This window comes from Gavialis gangeticus, unplaced genomic scaffold (genome assembly GCF_001723915.1).
Source record: "Gavialis gangeticus isolate Ggan-Ray unplaced genomic scaffold, GavGan_comp1, whole genome shotgun sequence".
NCBI classification, from domain to species: Eukaryota; Metazoa; Chordata; order Crocodylia; family Gavialidae; genus Gavialis; species Gavialis gangeticus.
In genome coordinates this window covers 1,094,020-1,116,636 of record NW_017728955.1, presented here as the reverse complement: position 1 = coordinate 1,116,636, position 22,617 = coordinate 1,094,020, and the positions used below count along the sequence as shown (strand labels likewise).

The 22,617-nt window shown below is 42.1% G+C and overlaps 2 protein-coding genes across 5 annotated transcripts in view; one reads left to right on the top strand and one right to left on the bottom strand.

Annotated features, from left to right (window-relative positions):
• C2CD3 (C2 calcium dependent domain containing 3) overlaps positions 1 to 22,617 on the bottom strand; it is an 80,817-nt gene that overhangs the window by 56,922 nt on the left and 1,278 nt on the right. For 3 of the 4 annotated variants that reach the window (XM_019520928.1, XM_019518769.1, XM_019520224.1), the window contains exons 2-18: positions 21,524 to 21,681; positions 20,452 to 20,672; positions 19,395 to 19,621; positions 18,418 to 18,550; positions 17,423 to 17,551; positions 16,178 to 16,322; positions 15,584 to 15,753; positions 13,386 to 13,607; positions 12,428 to 12,540; positions 9,384 to 9,502; positions 8,694 to 8,816; positions 7,148 to 7,615; positions 5,379 to 5,530; positions 3,398 to 3,641; positions 2,854 to 3,037; positions 1,905 to 2,088; positions 630 to 802 (exon numbers count right to left, since the gene is read on the bottom strand). In XM_019520928.1, the coding sequence (XP_019376473.1) occupies positions 630 to 802; positions 1,905 to 2,088; positions 2,854 to 3,037; positions 3,398 to 3,641; positions 5,379 to 5,530; positions 7,148 to 7,615; positions 8,694 to 8,816; positions 9,384 to 9,502; positions 12,428 to 12,540; positions 13,386 to 13,607; positions 15,584 to 15,753; positions 16,178 to 16,322; positions 17,423 to 17,551; positions 18,418 to 18,550; positions 19,395 to 19,621; positions 20,452 to 20,672; positions 21,524 to 21,679 (3,163 nt within the window). In that variant the 5' untranslated portion in view covers positions 21,680 to 21,681. The remainder of the gene's footprint in view (positions 1 to 629; positions 803 to 1,904; positions 2,089 to 2,853; positions 3,038 to 3,397; positions 3,642 to 5,378; positions 5,531 to 7,147; positions 7,616 to 8,693; positions 8,817 to 9,383; positions 9,503 to 12,427; positions 12,541 to 13,385; positions 13,608 to 15,583; positions 15,754 to 16,177; positions 16,323 to 17,422; positions 17,552 to 18,417; positions 18,551 to 19,394; positions 19,622 to 20,451; positions 20,673 to 21,523; positions 21,682 to 22,617) is intronic. The other variant, XM_019519576.1, reaches the window with a different exon arrangement.
• PPME1 (protein phosphatase methylesterase 1) overlaps positions 21,472 to 22,617 on the top strand; it is a 62,603-nt gene continuing 61,457 nt past the window's right edge. Inside the window, exon 1 of the mRNA XM_019522014.1 lies at positions 21,472 to 21,477. The gene's annotated coding sequence lies outside the window, so the exon portion shown is untranslated. The remainder of the gene's footprint in view (positions 21,478 to 22,617) is intronic.

Sequence of the window (22,617 nt, the reverse complement as noted above, 5' to 3'; positions counted from 1 at the left end):
TGGCTGTTTGCTGTGACTGTGTGTATACCCCAGTTACTTCACAAACCTTCATCTCCACAAAGGGTTCGGTTCTGTGAAGCATCTGGGTTTTACTGTATACAAGCTCACTCACTCCCTCATGCCAGTGATCCCCTTTACTAATTTCTCCAAGAGTTCTCCTTTCACTCACAGTCACCTTCATTCTGCAGGAAAAAGCCCAGATTTCCTTAAGAGCCGATTCAGTGCTGGTAATGCATCAGCTGGAAAGAACCAGTGCATAGTGGAGATGTGCCCCTGCTTTATTTCATAAGCTAAATCTATTACTCCTTCAGTTCTCCCCTCCTCGAGTTCAGGAAGCATGGAATCAGATCACAGCATCTTATGTGGCAGTAAGTAGAGCAATGCACTGGCGTGGATCTTCTTAGAACAAATGCATTCCAATGAGTAAATACAGGATAGGCCTGTCCTCACTCTCATTGAAATGAATGGGATTTTTGTCATCGAGTTAAAAGTAAATTGTAGCACTAAAGGCTGGTAGGAACAACATTAAGGATCTGTATTAGCTTTCAATAAATGTTAATTTCTCTTTTTATTAACGCACACATATAGTTCATTTTTAAAATGCAGGAAAAAGTAAGTGCTTTCATTACCTGAGGACCGCGGCTGGAATTCCTCTGAGCAATCACTTCTTGGGACTAGGGGAAGATTAAAGGTCTGTACTCCTATCTCTTCATGATGTTGCATGGTCACCATGGCACACAGGCGAGACAATGGCAAGGTCCCTCTGGCAACCATCTGGTCCCGGACATTAGGATAATAATACCTGTGCAAGATACAAAGCAGCAGTGGTAACCATTTTGGTGAAGTTGTAATGATCATTATCTCTCTCTGTTTGGTTTCAATTCATACATCTTCAAATACATTAGGAACATTTTAATTAACAAGTGAAATTTCATAAAAGGGTGGAGAACAGTCTGAATACATTTGAGAATGGAGCTCTACAGCTGTACTAATGTGAAGGTCAGTGATCATTATCTCAGTTAGGTGACTGGCGTTGCAGAAAACCCAAAATATACCTAACTAGATATTGCCTGGGAACTATTACAATGATGTGATACAAGACCATTAACAACCACTTTAAAATCAGTAACAATCCCATGAATGGAGCTTAGATCTTAAAATGGGTACTTGGTATCTGAAACTTGCCTAATCTCTCCCCTCCAAATATTCAATTGGACCAATAAAAGATGATAAACCCCCCACCCCCCTTGCTTCTATGTTTCCTGTACCATCATGGCTACAACAACACTGTAACCTGCTTATCAACAAGAGAACGCTTCATATTTTTGTAGTAGAGTGGGAGTGATAATCTGAAAGAGATTTCTAGCAAAAAATGAACTAGTTATTAATTTGCTTTTTTAAAGGTTTTCACCAGTTTTAATTTTATCCTTATTTTTTGCCTCCTCCTTTAGATATTATCTGTAGTAATAAAGTGTTGTGCAAAAAGCACTGAAAACACTAGATAATTTGAGGACTAAATCTCAACAATAAGGGAAATATAGAAGATAGAATTCTGCAACACAGTATCGCCCCTGGGTTGCAATTTACTGTGAAACAGAATGCAAACACACATAAGTTGCATCTAAATAATGTGTATTATTAGACTAATTCCAAAATGGACAAAGATATGCTAAAAACCCACACAACTGACAGTCAATGGAAGAAAAAGCAGATAAATAAGCACCTATGAAAAAATCAGCCCCAAATACCTCTGTAAATGCCCCCATTCAAAAAGAAATGTAGAATCAAGTACTGATGCCGTAACTGTCAGCTTATTTGATCGCCACATGGCTTGATGTTTTCACTACTGTAAGATTTTTTTTAAATGTTTTCTTGACTGTGAGAAATGGTTCTTTATTCTCTACCTGCACCAGATTTCAAACTGGATTCCTCCTCCACCAGTTAATCCTTGCGTAGAGAATGCACTGAGGAGCAGCCTCTGCACTGGGACATCTGCCGGCACCAACACGGAGTGATGATGTTCATCATTAAAGACAGGATCAGGGATGCACAAAGTAGTTGCTGAGCGAAAGGGTTTTAATCGAATGCCTACAAGTCAAACAAAGCCAGTAAGATATGCAGTCCCAACTCTCTATCCAAGGAAAGAGGTGGTAATCTAAAAGTCAACCTAACACAACCCTCCTCCTCCCAGCAGGAGTTTTGTCATTGCCCGTCCAACAAGCTTTGTCCTGCTGCTGACGAAAGAAAGGACTAACCTACAGAAAGGATGTGAACAGAGTTCAGCGGAGGGCAACAAAAATGGTTGGGGGCTGGGGCACAAGACTTGTGAGGAGAAGCTGAGGGAACTGAGCTTATTTAGTCTGGAGAAGAGAAGACCGAGAAGGGATTGCATAGCAGCCTTCAACTCCCTGCAGGGGGTTGCAAAGAGGATGGAGCTGCACTGTTCTCAGTGGGGGCAGATGACAGGACAAGGAGCAATGGGCTCACGTTGCAGCAAGGGAAGTTGAGGTTAGATATTAGGAAGACCACTGTCACAAGGAGGGTAATAAAGCACTGGAACAGGCTACCCAGAGAATCGCCATACTTGGAGGTTTTTAAAACCTGGCTAGACAAAGCCTTGGCTATGACAATACAGTTGGGGACAGTGCTGTTTTGAGCAGGGGGTTGGACTCGATGACCTGCTAAGGTCCCTTCCAACCCGAATTTTCTGATTCTATGTTAAGGGGCCCAGAGATCTCTTATAAACACACACACACACGTGCACGCACGCACAGAGTCATATAGCCAAAACATTAACACACAATCCCTAACTAAGACAATGCTCTAGATGAGATTCTATTGAACTAAACTTACCATTTGCATGTAATTCAGTCCCTTGTAACACACTGGAGTATGGCTCCTGAACTGGAAAATGGTACTGCACATAACAGTCGGCTTCTCCCCACACTGTGGACTGTAAGGGCGTGAGTCCTTTCACTTTCTCCACGTGGATCTCAAATATGTGCTCCATCAGTCCTTCCCTTTCTCTCTCTAGCTGCTGAATAGGATGAAAAATTGTTATGAATAGAAGCAGGTCCTAAAATCCACCAAGAGACACCCCATACTGTTATCAGCAGCCCACATTTTGTTTGTCAGGGAACAGACAGGGAAAACAACTACATAATTAATACAGGAGTGGGGACCCAAGAAAATGGGCAAAGGGAACGAGACAAATATTGGAATGGAAGAGTTAAACATGAGACACTGTACATCCACACTACACAGAACGAAAAGGTGACAACAGGAAGACAGACTCCACTAGGAAAAATCAGAGGGCACTGGGTTTATCAAAGAAACTGCACGAGAGAGATGTCTCATCACGCATCTCTAAAAGCCCAAGGAGCAGTTCCAAGCATACCACTGAGTGGTTTGTAGGGAGAGGATCCAGAGAGTGGGCAGGACGCTGCATAGCAGGAGCTACCATGCCGTCTTCATTTTTCAGTCTCTGGAGTGCCACTATTTGATCAGCTGAGCCCATTGCCAAGATCACCCGGAGGCTTCCATTTCTTCTGCCTGCGAAAACATCCATCACTGGCATATAGCTGTCCACTGCAACTACGGGATACTGGGCTTGAAGCAGCAGGCGAGAAATTTGAGGATCTCTGCAGAGAAGAAAGCATACGAGAACACACTGCTGGTATATATTTACCAACACAACTCATGTCACACAGAGCTTTTAATACAACCAGAAACCAATTTATTACCATGCTTAGAGCCTAAGGCCAGGTAATGAGACCCCTTTTTCCTCTCCCAATACATTTTTATCCAACACTTCACACCACATTGAGCCAGCTTCTGGTGAATGAGAGCAGCTACCTAGGCAGAAATAAGCTGCCCCTGGTCTCAACTGACCATATACCACATGCCAGACCAGCCAAGCACACAGGGCCTGGGAAGTGTGCCATATCTGGCTGGTCTGGGATCTGTGCTAAATGCAGCAGAGCCCACCCCAGTTGGACAGTACAATGGGCAGGGCAATCCTGGAGCAGTTGTGGGTGGGCCACATGCGGTGCAGACCCTGGATCAGTCAAGGCAGGTGCACTGGATCCAGGATCGAGGGGAGAGAGAGAGGGATGGCCAAGGATCCAATCTGACCTGTGGACCAGCTCCATGCGACTCATCCAGCCTGCAGGGCCACATAAATTTGACACCCTTTGGCTAGAGGATGAAGAATGAACAAAGGACCTAAAAATAAGGATCCATATTTAGAAGGTTTTTGTACTGCAAAGACAACCCTTGAGCTTGTTTTTATAACCCTGGTAAAAGCCTGTAAACAGAACAAGCAGCCAGGGCATGGTATAAGATAATGAGACCATTACAACTGGGACTCAAGTTATTTAGACATCTGTATGCTAAGAGCACTTCCTTGTGCTACACAAACCAGAATATTACCCTGTAGTATGAGGGACGAGATCAGTTACTCGCTACAGTCACAGTTGGGGAAACAACCATCCAAAACATGTGGAAAACTCTACACACTGCTCATAATGCACAATCCAATTTCTACTCTGAATAGTGGGACTTCTGATTACTGAAAGCCATAGTTCGCCATTTAAGAGTAGAGCTGACAAACTGGTCAAACACTGTCAACCGACTCCTTATTTTTTTGATTGGTCAAAGATTATAGAAATTTTACACAAAGCTGCATTTTTTGTAGTTTTCTTGACAGAAATACCATTTTTTATTCTTATTGGAAAAGTAACAACTTACGTAGGCTATAGACGTATTATAGGATCAGTGAAACTAGCTGATTTTTTAAGAGCTGTTCAGTGCCTAATCATGTTTCACTGCCATGACAGTGCTGTGAGCTGAAAAACTATTGTGGCCAGTGGACATAAAGCAGTGAAAGTCACATATTTCATGTTAGTGAGCAGCAAAGGGAGCACTGCTGCAAGTCTTATAGAATGTCTTCTGGCAAAGCTAGGCCCCAAATTGCTCATCAGACAAGCCATAGTAGTGCTGAAATCAGGGACAGTCCTTGGATTGTGGATGTTGCACAGACACATTATGTGTTCACCTCCAATTATCTGACGGGGGGAACCAGGGATTTAATGCCAATGCATGTACAGTGCCCAGCATGGGATGGACTTGAACAATAACGTGGATCTGTTGATCTGCACTGGAGATAGTTCACTTCCAGGCCAATTAAAGCCATGTGTTTCAGAGTCGATTTTTCAGGTTTTCCATCTAGCAGAGCAGAGCAGAGCAGAGCAAACAAGACACTTGTTGCAAAATAATGCTATAAGAACACATTCAGCCCCCTTCTTTCTCTAGCCATGGGTCAGCACATATCCCAACCTGGTCAAAGACAGAACAAAACAGTTAAAAAGGCTGTTTACTTGAATGACATGTAAAACTGATGCAGAGGAAGCTTCACCAGTCCCAGCAGTCTGTCACATCCTGGGTTTCCCATCTTGTTCCAGGCTTCAATGACCATCACATTGTTCTTCAGTCTCTCCAAGTGTTTGCGAGTCAATGAAAAAGGCAACACCTAATATTTAGAGTTCATAAATTAATTAATAATAATTACTAATGAACTGATAATGAAATTAATGATAATTAATACATTAAATATCCTGTATTTAAAGAGAACGCAAGCTGTTTGCCAAACAGCATATACTGCGGGAGTGAGGGAGAAAGTTCTAATGTAGTGGTTCCCAACATTTCCGTATTGGTGGATCACTGTCAACCATCCTGTAGACCTTGTAATCTAGCTTTATAAACAAAAAGAGGTGGAGGGTGAGTGGTGTAATAAATAGCCAAATTGCAGACCACTTACCATGACCCATCAGAGTCCCAGTGATCTGCAGATCACTCTGGCTTATATTAATGATTATAAAGGTTAAAAACTCAATTCAGGTTTGTCCACCCCATTTTGGAATACCGGTGAACTTGGAAAATGACAATCCATGCAGACGAAGTCTGATTTTGATGGCAAGTGTGTTTTAGATTATTTTAAACTCTTTTAATGGTTATATTAATGACTGACTTCACTCTCACTGCCATGCCCTTGTCTTCCCTGTGGCATGTTGCAGAACACTCTTGGTGTTTCTTGTTTCACGCCCTTTAGTTGCACGTGGTGGTCTGAAATGTGATATTTTTAGGAATCCTTGGCTACCTGTTGGACCCTGTGTGGCCAGCAAGCCCCTTCAGACTCAATGTTAGCACCTACCTAACACACCCCAGACACACAACCTGAGACTAAATATTCCTTTGCTATGCCTCTCTATATCCCACTCTTTTAATTAAGGTTGGAAGAGTTGCACGTCTAAGACTCTCAACTGTGTCTTGCAGTGGAACAGGGAAAAACAACCAGACTCAACATACCTGACACACACAGGAAGTGAAACATAGTTTAGTTGGTGTTACATCAAAAGCCTAATTGTATGTAATGTCTTGGCTGAGGGCCCTTACCCAGGTATTAATGTAGCAGCTGCTGACTCTCATGCATTTTATATATGAAGAGAAAGAATCACAAGGTCAGGGGCCCATCCAAGCCTAGCAGTTCATTACCTTAGCACGGCAAAGGCACACCAGTTTCTACAGCTAGCAGCACATCTGTCTTCAGCTCCCCAGGCTGAATGACCACATCCCCAATTACAGCTGGATGAACAGAGGGTGACCACTGGCACGAGACTGGATGGAGTGAGGCTTGAATTCACTACTCTGGAGCCATTAGGAGATGCCTTACCCAATCTGCTGCCACATCCCACAGAGCAAAAAAATTCAGGGTTATAAAGGGACCAAGCTGCCAGCCAGATCAACATTTTTAACATCTCTTCCCTTCTCTCATGGAGAGAAGCTGCTTTCTTTTCCATGCTTAACATATGGGCCTTGTTGCCCGTTTTCCTCTGGTATTTCAAAGGTCTACTTTACTGTTTGATAGCTGCTCAGAAGCAACTCAGAAGTATTTTATCCTTTGTGGTACAGCCAGCACAGTAACAAGATATACTTAATATATTATAATAAGGCAGGCAGATAGGTCTGTAAGTATGCGAACAGTGTGGGGTTTGGGTTAGTTTTGTTTTTAAGATTTAAACTGTGGAAGAGGTTGTCACCGTGAGAGTATAAAGTTCAGACAGTGTAACAGGAGAGATGTGAGACTTGCCTGACAAAAGTTAAAGGCAGGTTGTGTTGTGCCCCATACGACAGCAGATCTTGTAGCCGCCTCTGTGCTGAACAGCTTGCAGTTTAAATAGACATTACAGGAACCATGGCTTCCAAAGTCTCCAGCAATAAAATCCTTCCCATCCAGCACCATCAATAGTACATGCAGCAGCAACCCAGCCTCTTCAGAGACATTTACTTGTGTCATTAAATTACGGGACACAGATACTGGCAGGGACTGTGAGGGCTTCATAACTTCTGTGCTGGGCACTTCCAGTCTGTTTGAGGATTCCTGGCTGCTTGACCTCAAGCGTTGAGGGCTTTCTGCAGTTCTATAATTCCTGCCGGCTTCTTTTACTTCCATCCCCGGACTTCTTATGACATAACCTGGGGTTTGCTGTACAGTACTCACGGACCTTGCGCTGGCACTGGCAAAGTCTTTGTTATCGGCTGCAAGCTCCAACAATACCTGTAATATGTGAAAACAGCTACTCTGAGTGTATTTCCTGTATGAACAAGCTGGCCAAAAGAAAAATTTATAGCTTTCTTGATTTGATAGCTATATTAATTTACCATTCAGAACCTTGTAAGCTCATTATGGATGAATGCCATTCATGAATGTCAATCATTACTGAAAGATGAGGACAGAAAGGTTTGGTGAATAAAGCAACACCTGTGTTTTTGACAAGCTTATGACTAGATAAAGAAAATCTGAAGAGTGATTGAAAAATGTACCTGACAAATGCCAGCTAGGGTGAAAACCAATGTCTTGTGGGCACTTTTTGAGGAACTATTTATACTTTTGTTTTTATAAGGGAGCATTACTTAAATCACTATATTTTGGAATCTAACTCCTTCCTTGGCATTTATTCTTTCTTTTTTCTCCCGCCCCCCTTTATTTTTCTTTTCTTGCCACTTTGTCTCTGTCATTTCCCTCATCCTTCTAGGGCTAGTCTAGTTGGATTTTTCTGCTCTGTGTTTTCCCTCCCGTTACCCACCTCTCTCTTTCCCCCAGTCCTTTTCCTTCATCACTGCTCCCCACACTGATTTTACTTGTCTCCATTTACTCCTTCTGCAGGCTCCGTTCCTTTCCAATGATTTTCACAATCCAATGCATCTTTTTCCATTTTCCCTTCCCCTCTCCATCTGCTCCTACAACCAAATGGCCTTCTTCCAATCTATGCCAACCTGTACAATCTAGTGGGAGCCAGTGGGTTTTTCAAGCCCTAAGTAGGAAACACCTGTCATTCCATGGTATGCGAAAGTAACTGACCCACCCTCTGGCTACGCTCCCCAGGAATACATTTAAGAGATCTACAGGACTGAAATTTTAGGTGGGCTCCCCCGCCGCGAGCCATTCAGTTTAAGCGGTGGAACTCTGGGGAGAATCACAGTTTCTAAACAAAAAAGGCAACAGGTTTCTACTGAACTGAATCCACAAACTTTCATATTTGAAGTGCAACATCCATGTTAGAGACATATTTAGCTTCTGAACTATAGTGATAAAAGGTGACCTAACTCAAACACTGCAAGGGGAATGTCTATACCTTTAGAGGCCCAAGTGGAGTCTGACCTTCCTCTTCTTCTACAGGTAGCTCACAACTGACAGTGAGGGGCTCCGACTCGAGAACTGTGCGGAGCTTAATGGCTGCTGAGCCAATCAGCACTGGCTGAGGACAGAAAATATAATTGGTTAGATTCATGAAAAATTTGCTGGATAAAAAGAAACACCAGAGTTAACCTGAAGTGGAAAACTCTGATGGAGCCTTGTAAGTTCATTTCCTTTGCAACAACAGAGGTTCATTATTTGATTAACATAAACCCAATCTGTATAGGGCTAACTATTCTGTTTCATCTTCAGTGTGGAATCCCTGAGACATGCACGTCACTTGGAGACATGCTGGACGTTTGCATTTTGATGGTTAATGTTTAAATCCACACCATACTCCTGAAATGTTTTTCTAGAGAAGGGCAAAGGAGAAATATACTCAGACCTGTCCGTCTTGACCCAAAATAACCAGTTATCTCATATACTATTTTGAAATACAAAAAGCTATTATTTGCTTAAGAAACATCCCACGTGGGCTGCATCAATTTATCTGTTTTTCCCTTGTGATACAAATCAGAGCAGTTTCAGTACAACACTACAGAAAGAAAGGACATCAGATTGTGCACAAGGATCTGGGGAACCAAAGTGCACAATTTTTTTGCTTTACGAAAAGATTTGTGGTCAGTACCTTTTTCTGCGTCCTTTTCCTCATGTAGATTTTGAAAGCCAGGTCAGAGTTCCACCAGTGCTCAATCATCATTCCACCAAAACGCACAGGGAACACAAATCGCTGTTGAAATTTTACCACTGGAAGACAGATTGATACCTATGAACATTTGCTTAGTTTCAGTGCTAACTTATTTCATGATGCTGAACAGTAGAGAAATCCTCTATCTTCTGTATATGGAGGGTAGGTGGTATATAGGGCCATAGTTGTGAACTCTCCAGAGTAACGTGGAGACATTCTGGTTCTCATAAAGGAGGAGGAGAAAGATTGTGTGTGTGTGCAGAAGCACATGCACATGTGTGCGCATGTATTTCCTGCCTATATAGAGAGGCAGGGGGAGAAGGAAGAGGAAGAGTCTATACTCATTGGTGCAACCATAGGAACATCTTGAGTTTTTCAATTTGTTAAATTATCTCAGAATTTTGTAGTAACTTTTTTTTTTATAGGACCGACAAACATTTAGTTTTAACTGTGTATCTACTAAGTTTTCTCTTGGGAATGAGAGTCCATATACCAGTCATAGAATCATAAAACATTAGGGTTACAAAGAATCTCAGGAAGTCACATCTAGTTCACCCCCCTCTCAAAGCAGGACCAGCCCAAACTAGATCATCCCAGCCAAGGCTTTGTCTAGCTGGGCCTTAAAAACCTCCAAGGACAGAGAATCCACCACCTCTCTAGGTAACCTGTTCCAGTGCTTCACCACCCTCCTAGTCAGAAAGATTTTCCTCATATCCAACTTAAACCTCCCTTGCTGCAACTTGAGCCCATTGCTCCTTGTTCTGTCATCTGCCCCCACTGAGAACAATCCAGCTCCATCCTCTTTCAAGCCATCCTTCAGATAGTTGAAGGCTGCTATTAAATCCCCTCTTAGTCTTCTCTTCTCCAAACTAAATAAACTCAGTTCCCTCAGCCTCTCCTCACAAGTCATATGCCCCAGCCCGCTAACCATTTTCACTGCCCTCCACTGGACTTTTTCCAGTTTATCTACATCCTTTCTATAGTGGGGGGCCCAAAACTGGACACAGGACTCTAGATGTGGCCTCACCAGTGGTGAATAGAGGGGAATAATCACTGCCTTCGATCTGCTGGCAATGCTCCTACTAATGCAGCCTAGGATGCTGTTAGCCTTCTTGGCACCAAGGGCACACTGCTGGCTCATATTCAGCTTCTTGTCCACGGTCACCCCCAGGTCCTAGCCAGTCACTCCCAGCCTGTACCAGTGCATGGGATTGTTCTGTCCTAAGTGCAGAATTTTGTGCCTGTCTGTGGTCGAACCTCATGAGATTTCTTTTGATCCAATCCTCCAATTTGTCTAGGTCACTCTGAATCCTAGGCCTGCCCTTCAGCTTATCTACTACTCCCCGCAGCTTGGTGTCATCTGCAAACTTGCTGAGGGTGCATTCTGACATCTTCCAGGTCACTGATGAGGATACTGAACAAAACCAGCCCTAGGACTGACCCTTGGGGCACTCCACTTGATACCGGCTGCCAACTAGACATCGAGCCATTGATTGCTGCCCTTTGAGCCTGATGCTCCAGCCAATTTTCTATTCACCTTACAGATTATATTTAATCTGTAAGGTGAATATTAACATTTAATGCATTAACATTTAATTTATTCGTTCATTTTAAATTACACCCCAAAATATGGTCACTGGCTTTCCAAACCACTAAACTTACACCGTGGGTAAACCAACACTAGGAGGAAAGCTAAAAGGTATGCAAATTCTAAATAAACAGTGCAGTGTGGAAGAAGCTATACTCCTACCATTTTACAAAGAACCAAAACAGAAAAATTAAGTAGCTTGCCTAAGGCTGAAAAAGGAATCTTTTAACAGAGCTGGGAAATGAATATACATCACCCCTGTCTCCTGAATCCACCTTTGATGAGAGTAAGCTCAAAAAGCAACCACATGGGAGACCTGTATGAAAAGTCTTACTGCAATGCTAACGCCAGGGACCAGCAAGTATGGCAAATCCTGCTGATAAGCATGCTTAACTTGCAAAGAAATATGGTCTGAAGTTAGGGGTTGATAACCTTTTAGGAATGGCAGGCCAAATTAAAACAGCTCATTCCAAAGGCAGGCCACTGCCAGAGGCACAACTAGAAAGGGTTGTGCCCTGAACTAGTGCCCCTCTTCTCCACCCTCTCCCACTCTAGCCATCCCTGCTCTATGCTGAGGGCTGCTCCCCACCCAATACTACAGCTTCCCTCACGCTTGCAGTCAATTGCCATCAGCACCAACTGCCAGCGAAGGCCAATTCAATGGCAACAGAAGTTGTGGCTGCAATAGCAGGCACAGGAGAGAGAAGAGGGTGGAGGGACACAGCAGGCTGCTAACAGCCACATCCCTTGCCACCACTACTAAACTCCCCCATCTGCTGATGTCCAGAAGTGCAGGCACCCATGGGTCAGGTGAAATAGCTTCTGGCCAGCGGGCCACAGGTTGCTAACCTTGGACCCAAGCTGACCTTTGTCATGGCATCACCAAATAAAATGAAGGGATCAGGCAAGCCAATCAGACACTCCTGCACCTAACAAGTGTCTCCCCTCTTGTCACCTTGGATATCTCATTGGATTTCCATCTCCATGTAAACTGGGGTTATTTACTCCTTGTATCATCCTTGTGAGACTCATGCTGTGTCTGTAAAGCACTTTGTAAGTAATCAGTATTACTGTACAAAGGAGATGCACTTTTGTGTGGGGTAAAAAGGTTGGTTTTTCTGAGCTACTTTGCTCCTCCAGTAAAAAATCCTAAAGTTACTGTCTCTGGGAAGCCAAGGCTCATTTGGAACTCTTCGCCTAGGGAAAATGTTCCAAATCTAAAGCTCCTGGGGTACTAAGTATTGATCATTCATCTTGGTAATGATGCCACTAATAAGCTTATCAGTGGGTCTCTCATGCACAAAGCATCATAAAACTTAAAGCTCCAATACATAATTACCAAAAAGGCATAGAATCCAACCCACCTGCATTTAAGAAATGAAAATAAGGCTCTTACCTTCTCCAGCAACTTTGCTTGATGCTAGCCGAATTACTTCTGTTGCTATGGAAACCTGCCCTGTTTCATTCTTGGAGATTCCCACTGGAAAGTGGTACTCAACAAAGAAAGTGCTACAAATGAAAAGCAGAACTAAAGATCACAAGCGACCAGTGGCCTAGTGCCCTAAAAGCACACATACAGCAGCAGGAAAGTTAGGCCCCTAGCAGACATTTACTTTAAGACTTGATGGGATCTAATCTGTGATCCAAACAATTACTCTTTGAGCCATGCCAGGTGCACATGGCTGGATGTGTTCTTTTGGGATGGGGGATTAGATCCCAATCGTGCCCTACTTGCTGGTGCAGGGGGAGCTGATCCTGAGCTCCCCCTGCACCAGCAAGATGAAGCTGAGGTGTCTACAATCAGCTGATTGTCAACTGAGGCTAGGGACCAAACTAGTACCTGGCCTGAGCTGACAATCAGCTGATTGTCAAAGAAACAGCTGTGGGGGCACAGGGACCCTGGGACCAGGCTGCCGCAGTTCCCACAGTGAAGGATAGAAATAGAACCTCCACATATACCAGGACCTATTAAAACCACATGTGCCCTCCAGGTGGATGGCACACAAGGTTTTCACAACTCCCGGGGCATGGATGACAACACATTCAATTTGAAGTGTGCAACAAACAAGCCACAAAGTTGCGCATTATATGTAGAATAGCTTTGTGGCTCGTTTACTCTATGATCATGCTTTAAGTTGACTTGCACATGTGGCTGGCTTACTATTTAAGGAGCAATTAACCTGTAATGTGTCTCAGAGGCATCAGTAGCCACAGGATTTCCTAGTTACTAGGCCTACAGGAAAGAAATTGCAGGATCCTGTTGCAATCAGGTCAGCTAAACAAGATGCTTGCAGAGGACATTGGTTCCCACAACAAAGGCTGGAAGTAAAACCTCACCTAAAATAATCACTTACCACTTTTTAGCTAATGCTGGCCTTGGTGGTTTCCTCACTGAGCTTTTCTTGCCTGGTGTAGCCTGGCTGCTTTCAGGAGGGATTCTCAAGCTTTCAATGATGACTCTGGCTAGATGTATGCGACCCAGCAATGCCAGTTTATCCACAGTCAAGTTTATGGCTGGAGCTTCCTTAGAGTGTCCTATGGAAGCTTCAGAACCTGGCTGTAGTTTAGCAGAATAGCTGAAGAGAGTTAGAAGGAAACTAAGTTTAGATAAGCATTCATAGTAGCAGAAGCTAAAATGGGAACTGCTGGTGACAAGTTTTTAACAATCCCTCATAATATCTCACAGCAGAGACTTCCTCTGCCTGAAGAAGGGTGCCTGCGCCCAAAAGCTTGCTAAGAACTTTTTTCCAACTAAGTTGGTCTAATAAAAGATATCAGAAGTTTTTTAATCACCCTTTACAATCAATGTGTGAAGGGGGACATAAGGGTGATTTACAAATGAAAAATGTCTATGCTTTTAATAGATATTTATATATAATGCAAACAGTGCATTTTTGGCATCCAATTCCAGCTGCACATGACAAAGTCGTGTTCCAGCTCAACTCTTCAATCAGAAAAGATCTGGGGGAGCAGGGACAGTGTCAGATGGGAAGGGAGAGATACAGCAATAGTTATTCGATCTGTTCACTTCTGTACAGGGGCCAATAAATGGATGATGGCACCACTTACATCTCAGTGGGCATGGCTCTACATGCCTTTTAAGCAGGCTTAGCTTAATATTGCTATTTAAGGTGCATTAAGGGTGCATGTCTACATATGCATACTCTTAATGCACCCTAAAAATGGAGCTTTAAGGCTACATGATCCTAAATCTGATACCTGCAGGTATCAAATTTAGGATCATATAACCTTAAATCACATTTTTAAGGTGCATTAAGAGCATGCACATGTAGACATGCACCCTTAATGCACCCTAAATTTGATACCTGCAGGTATCAAATTTAGGGGTGAATAGGTAAGTCACATTAGTGCACGTGTAGACATGTTAATGTGTGTTCATATGGTGTGCGTCAATGGATACACACTGCATTAACGTACATTAGTGTGTCTGCATATGCTTTAATGCAACTTAGCTATTTGCTCCTACATTTAATGTGCCTTAATGTGCATTAGCGTATCCACACATACACGTGTGCCTAAATTCTCTTAAAGCACCTTAAGCAAAGGCGCATTAAGTTTAGGCACATGTAAATATACATGTAGACACACCTGGTCATACCTTATCCTGAGGTTTTAAGTGATAGTCAGTACAAAGCATATATCTCCAGGGAAATGAATGCACCTTCAAACTGCAGAATGCAATGCCAATAGTACAAGTTGTAGCTGGAAACATCAGAGCAGTTGATCAGGAAGTGAAGGAACTATTTTGGTCCTAGTTAAAAAACTCCTCTTAAATTGATAACTGGATTACTTAGGTCCAGGTGGCAGGCTCATGATTGACTATGAAACTGCTCTCAGGGTGAATGAAGTACTGCTATCTTTAACTCTTTCTAGCTATTCAGCAGAGCCTAACAGTTTTACTTATGCATACATTTTCCCCCTCATTTGTGTTACGTTTAGTTGTAGCTTTTATTCTAAGTTAAATAAAACCCCTTGTGGTTTCTACTATGGTAATATGTTTTCTGTATAGTAACAGGCTTTCTGCACATAGTTGCAAATGTTATATACTGTGTTAAATGACCCATCATTTCAAATTTGATTCAAGCGTATATGAAAAACCCAACAGCAAGCCTTACTCAGTAACTACATTTCTTTTCATATCTTTGTTATGCTTATCAAAACACAAAAACTAAAAAGAATATAAATAGAAAATAGTTACTTTAGTTCTAATTTTTTTCAGTTTTCTAAATCAAGATACTATTATTAGAAAGGCACTTTTGGAGTTTCCCTCACCTCAAATTTAATTTATACGTAACTGATGTCTCTGTAACAGTTTGCCACATTTCTTATCTGAAGTATGGTAATTCTCTGGGTTCCACCATTTAGAGAGAGATGCAGTCAAATTTCTAAACACACTAGCTCTCCAAAGCACAATTGCACTGTATGTAAGTGACTGTACTGGGGGTCAGAGAAGGATTTTTTTCTAGTGGCAGTTTATGCTAAGAAAAAGATTAGCAGCTTCTGTACAAAGTAGACTAACTTAACTGTTTACCTGGGTTTTGTTTCTGCTGCTCTTTCATTCTGAATCCAGATCCCAGAATCCAAAGCCTTTTGTGACCCCTTTCTGTGGTCATTTTTTACCAGGTTTTTTGTCCTGATTACTTCAGAGGATAAAACATCTTCATCACTGCTGAGGAAGTCACTTAAACTTGTATCAGACTTCTAAATAAAGATATATGTGGGGAAGATGGGGATGGGGGGAGGGGCGGGGGAGAGTGAGGTTAACGTAATCATGGCTAATAAAGGATAATAAGAACTATTACCAAAATAAGGAAGAAAGAAAAAACAAACAACATGTAATCATCAAATTAGTTGTGTGTAATTAAAAATGGTATCAAAATGCATACCTAGAAAAAAACAAAATTAAAAGCTGCATGGATAACCTTCAAAAGCATTTCACAAAGCATTTGCCTGACTTTCTAATGTTACCTTTGATTTTTTGCATGTGATATACTGGGAAACTTCTATGTGCAATATAACAACTATGCACATCTTACTGGTACTAACGTTTTGCTGGTGTGAGTGCTTTGATTTTCCTTTATTCAGAGACCATGTTCCAAGTACTTTCCCATGGACCCGCACTTACAGGAGCTGTGTAGAACAAGTTCTCCAGCAGGCTCTGGTCATAGGGAGGGTCATTCGGCTCACTGTCATACAGCTCACTCCCAGCCGATAGTGATTCTGGAGGAGAGCCCGTTCCGTCCCAACAGGGCACAGAGGATAAATCAGTACTGTAGACATAAGACGGAAGACATATACCTTTTAATGTAGCAAATTTATTAAAAATAATTAAATCAGTATTTAAATCGATGGACAGTGCAAGGACAATACAAGCTTCCCTCATCAATAAGCCTCAGCTTGACGTAAATAGACAAGTTACAGGGTTCTAGAAGCACTCTGCTTTCCACTGCTGCATCAGTTCTTGGTCTTGCTACTATGCTGCCAAAAACCAAAGTTTAAGGAATGACAAGCTGTAGGACAGGGACAATAAACAACTTGAAAGGCAACCAGCTCAAACAGATGGTCAAATACCAACAGCTTTCACTTATTAATGCATATCCAACTGGGCTCATAGTGATGAAAGGCTTCACATTCCATGAACAATTTTCTGAATTACGCAGTCCCCCAAACACCATGCCATCCTTAATAATTGTAGGGGGAAAAACTTTCACAAAAATGGTATTCTAAACTCTCTCTCCTTTAATCGCTTTGGGCAATGAACTGGTGGATGGTGATCCACTTGTGGCCAGCAAGAGGTCAGCCTCACACAAGCTTCTTGCATTGCTGAAAGGCATTCTCAGAGAGGCAAGGACCTGAGAAGTGTGGAGAACTATTTCCCACATTGCTCAGTCAGAACAGAGAGAAGATACACTGGCAGAACACCTCCTTGAGCTCTCTCTCTTCTGTGGTAGATGGCAACATTTCCAAAAGCTGGGAACAAGATACCATTTGCAAGTGCTAATCATAAAGTACTGGAGAAGCAGCCCTTTAAGTATTGTCTTTTTATGTAACATACTTGTAAGAGACATAACCAGGGGTGTGGGTTTTTTTCCTCCCAGTGGAAATGAAACTAAGTTAAATTTTCTGCCAGAGGGGAGAAAATTCAAGAACATGATTGCAAGAAAACTAGAAAATGGAATAAAAAAGGGTTCTAAAGCCTGCAAAGACTTAAGCATGTTCTTAATGTTATGCCCATAAAGAGTTTTAATGAAGTCAGAGTAACCACTCCTGTGCATTAACTTAAGCATATGTATAAGTATGAGCAGGATTCAGACCTGGTTTGGCCTGGCAATATCAACAAGAATGTCTCAGTGCACACTACGGCACTCACCTGCCCAGCAGGAGCTGTATTGCTTTGCTTTCAGCATGTGGATCAAATTCTTGACTTGGGTACTCAGTTGCTAGCAGGAGGGTATCTTCAGCAGCTGACACAACAGCAGAATTCAAAGGTTTAAGGCTCCTGGATAGTAGATACCCCAGTAAAGAGAGTTCCAGAAATGGAAGAAGGATAATGAATATTTTTGTTTCTTCCAGGGTTTTTGTGCGTTTCAACTACTAAACAAACAGATATTTTCACATTTTCAGCATAAAAACCTAATAGGTCCTTAATATTTTTTAAAAATCTTGCCTCTGGTGACCAGATGCACTGCCTTCCTTTTCCTTAATACATTATCAATAACAACAAATCATATGTTATTCATTTTTTCCTTTTATATCCACCATGTTAGAGGTAATTTTATTTGAATGCTGATTTTGTGAATTTTTAAATCTAATTTCCATCCAAATACAACTTGACACAAATCCCAAGGAAAGAATGATTTAGTATAACAGAACTGCCTCAATCATCATTTGCTAATACAGAAAATGTAAAAGAATCCAAATAAATGTGCATGCATACTTTATAATAGTTGTAGCCTACCACACATATGTGCATATATACGTATACACAAACACAGGTATAATCTCCTCTTCTACTAAAATTATGTACAAATTTTAATATAAAAAACTATAACAGATTACAAATCATTAGATTTTTAAAATTATACTAGCCACTAAAAAAGAGGACAAATGCAAAGAGAGATTAGAAATCAATTATTTATACTTCCATTTCCTGATTACTCATTTAAATAATTAAAATTGGTGATTTAAATCAATGCACTCTGTAGGAAATACAGTAATTTATTTACCCTGGGAATTTAGTTTTTCACATTTGAATAAGAATCCCAAAAGGCGTGACTTTAACCACAGCATTTCAAGAAAACATAATAATGCCTTGAAATGTACAACGTGGAAATTATTACACACACTCCCCCCTTCCAAGCTTACTTTGCTGTTGCTTTGAAAGCATCTCCCTTTATAGGTGGATGCAATTCACTCAGCTCAGCATTGGTATCTGGGCTGGACTTCATTGCAGAGACAGCCATAGCATTGCAGAGTTTATTGCCCTGATCCAGGAGAGCTGGGAAAGAAACAGAAGGATTAAAATGCAGAATTCCAGTGCAATTTAACACACCAAAGTCCTGAGCATGCACAATAAATAGGCCAGCTACAGATACATGGAACTTCTAGGAGTATAAAGAGTCCTGGACATACTGGTGATTATTAAGCTTGGTATACTATAAAGGTAGCAACACACTTATGCTATACAGACTAGAGAGCAGGTAAGAAAGATGGGTGTGGCGGTTAGATTAATTTCTGGAAGGCTGGCGAGCCATCTTTGGGTTCCTTACCAGCAATTTATTTTCACAGTGTTTCAACAAATGCAGTGAATGACTAAAAAACTGTTAAGATGTGGAAGTTTCCAGTGATATTATTTATTTGGATCCAACCCCAGGGAAAACAGTTGCAGTTTAGTAGCCCAGGAGAAGTGAGTTAGCAGTTTAAATCCAATTTGTAACCCCCCTCCTCTCAACTAACCCCACTGGCACTTTCCATCATCATTCTCAGGTGATAAATCAATGATTATGCAGACAATGAGACCAATGTTGCCCTCTTCCACCCTTTTACTTTGGGCTGAGACACCCTAATGGGGAAGCATGAGGAAGCCTGTATAGCTGGTGAGCATGCAGGACCTGCTCTCACGGGTGTCAGGCCACCTGGCCCCAGCAGTAAATTCATTGTTTTTCACTGTCACGTAGGGATGCTTTAGGTATCAAATTATGTTCCAAACACTGAAACAAATACATTAGGAGCAACCTTTTTTTCCTAAAGCCTTCTGTTGTGCAAAGGTGGATGACTGACATACTAATGATTTTTGTAATTTTAAATGAAAACTAAACAACCAACGCCAAATATGTACTAACCTGACAGAAGGTCTTTTGTAACTGGGCTGTGCAGAGGCAGTACCCATGCCTTACCGTGGCTCTCTATGGTTGTTCTAGCTTGTCTCTCAAAATCAGAACCATTGGGAAATGCCGTTTGCTGCTCTGAAGGATTTGGTTTTAAGGTTTCATCTGGTAAAATCTGAGATCCAAAGAAACTGTCCATTATGTTCTCAGAATTCTCTTGGAAGAACAAGTGGTCCTTTCCTCTGTTGCAAAAGACAAATTCAACAGAACCCCATATGGTCTGTAAACTCATGCTCTTCAAAATCTCATACATATTTTCTGAACAGAGGATGGCAGTGGCCCACTCTCTTACTATAATCCAAAGAGAAATTTGACATCAGTGGCATAACAAGGAGGGTTGACACCTACGGGCAACCCTGCAGGAGAGCAAGGTAGCATGATTCTGAAAGCAGGGGGTGGTGTGTGCATGGGTTCTGAAAGCAGGGGCTGGGAGGCAGCAGTCTTGCCCATGCCAGGAACTCCTGCACAGTCTCAGCTGAGCTACTGCTATAAATGGTCTATGCACCCTACCTGTTGCTGTTAAAACAGCAGAAGGGAGGACTGTTCTGGAGTTCCCAGTATGGGTACACTGCCAGGGTGTGGACTCTGCAGGGGTGGGAGGCCATTCCGGGTGCCCCTCTTAACTTGGTACCCAGGGTTGGTGCTCCCTCTCACCCACCCCTAGTTATGCTACTATGTGATGTATTCATTATTTTGTGGCGCACACAATCTTGTCTCTCCCTCCTCCTCTTACACTCCCACCATGAGACATGCCAACTCAGGTGTTTAATTAAGATACATTCTGGGCCACATCTTTAACTTGTGTAAACTGGCAGAGCTTGAGTGAAGTCAGTGGAGTGACGCCAATTTATATCGGTTGAGGATCTGCTCCTATTATTCTTTTTCTAATTATGCCCCTAATTACTGCACAGTTCAGACTACACATGGACTTACCCCATTGGATATAGCCAAATGGCTACTGCTTAAAAGTAAACCATATGAATTGGAAAATGTATCTAAGGAAAAATGTTACCTAGGGGTTGCACCCCTGCTGCTGTTGGCAGACTCTCTTCCAGTAACAGTCAGCCCAGGAGGCCTGTATGTTTGTGATGGAGCAAGAAATTGAGGCTTGCCGGTTTCACTCATCCCTTTGGTTCCCTTAGCACATGAGATAGTATCTTTACTTGCATCTGTGGTTGGGAGACAGCTGCTCTTGTCATAGGTTTCAGGGAATGGTTCCAAAACTAACGATATCTAAGAGAGACAATATAAAGAAATGCATGTGTTTTATTTCTGTGTGGTTTTTATACTCTACTGCATATTGTTTTTCCACTCCTAAATGTTATGTATTTTACACAGTTATGCAGGGCACCAGCCTAAACTCTGAAATATTCGTTTGTTATTTCACATCACACAAAGCTAAGGAATCACTTTTTCCAGAGAAACTGTGCCAGGGCGGTAAAAAAAAGAAAATAAAAAGGATGTTTAAAATTAAATATGGATTTGAAATCTAGTTTGAGGTCTTTAAAAAGTCATAAAATATTCACAACAGTCCGTTTGCTAGCATGCCATGAATACCACTTCTCATGCTGACTGACACTGTTTCAGCGTGTGTGAATTTTCCTGTCCTTACCCATCAGTCATCTCCTGTCTTAGACTGTAACGCAGTGATTCTCAACCAGGATACCAGGACACCCTGGGGTGTTACCCGATCTTTTGAAAGTTGTGAAGTGTGAGGTAATAAGTGAGGTGTTAGGAGATAAGCAGATAAACTAAGTAAGTGCAGGCTCAGGCTTGTCCCTGCCTGAACAATTCCCCATTCCCACTGCCAGGCCCCTCTTCTAGGAAGCAAGCACCATAATCTGCAAAACAGTTTTCAAACTGGGTGCCACTGTATTCACAAAAGTTATGGAGGGGCACCTCGAGTCTAATGAGGGGTGCAGCAAGCCCAAAAATGGTGAGAACCACTGCTGTAGGCTGAGACATGAACCATTCCTTTGCTTTTTATTCTGTAGCCCCTGCATAGTGGTGTCTAGCCCTTGACTTGGGCTCCAAGTTGCTGTAGAAATACAAACTATAAATTGGAGGAAAATTTTCAGTACTACCTGCACTTCTCCTAGTTTCTCAGATGTTGGTGAAACAATGGTGAAAAATCCACTGATTGGATTGCTTGGAGACAGCTGTGACAATCCATTGATTTGAACTTTGCCAACAGGAAGATGGTCAGGTTTGGTGATTACCTCTAGTACTAGAGCGCCCATATCTACAGGAGACAGAAGAGCTAATTTAGGTTTGGTATAATGCAGTTTTAAACACCTAAAAGGGGTCTGTGCAAGTAACAACAGTTTGCTGCTAAAAGGTGATTAAAATTGAAAAACTAAAACAAGCAAATGAAATGCCAAGACAACAAAATAAGGCTTCTATCATTATATTACTTCAGCTACAAAACCACACAATCTTTACTATGACATAAACGTGGTTATAAGTAACAGATCTAGAGTCTGATCCTCAAATTCAATTGGAGGGCTGTCGATGCTTGGCAAGGACATCCAGCACCTCCCAAAACTAAGCCTCAGCCCAAGTTAAATAATACAGCCCTAAAGTTTGATTCTAGTGATTCCAATAAGAGCTGCAGGCATGCTGCCCTTCTCAGGAACAGCCTCTCATCCTTGCCTCCCAAGTGATTTTGGCAGAAGGATGTGGAAGAGCACTCAGCAGCATGCAATAGCATTTTGCATGTCAAGGCCTCTGGGGCGTGGGGAACAGGCATAAAGTGTCCTTGGAAATGAGAAAACTGAAGGGTGCTTCGTATAAGCCTCTTTCTGTTTCATAAAGCCAAGATGAAGTAACAAGCTGGTTCGTGAAAGCTTATGGTGTGTGTGTGTAGCACAAGCTTTCATGAACCCTCTTGAACAGTGCGTGCGTGCGTGCGTGCAGCACAAGCTTTCATGAACCCTCTTGAACAGTGCATGTGCATGCATACACACACACACACAGGTGGATCTAGGATTTTCACAAGGTGGGTGCACAAGGTGTGGCACTTCATCCCATATAACAACGTGCTTTTCTTTAAAAGAAACTAGAAACTGCGCTAATGCATCAGGGGGCTCGCACTATATTACTGTGTGTGTGTGTGTGTGTGTGTGTGTGTGTGTGTGTGTGTGTGTGTGTGTGTGTGTGTGTGTGTGTGTGTGTGTGT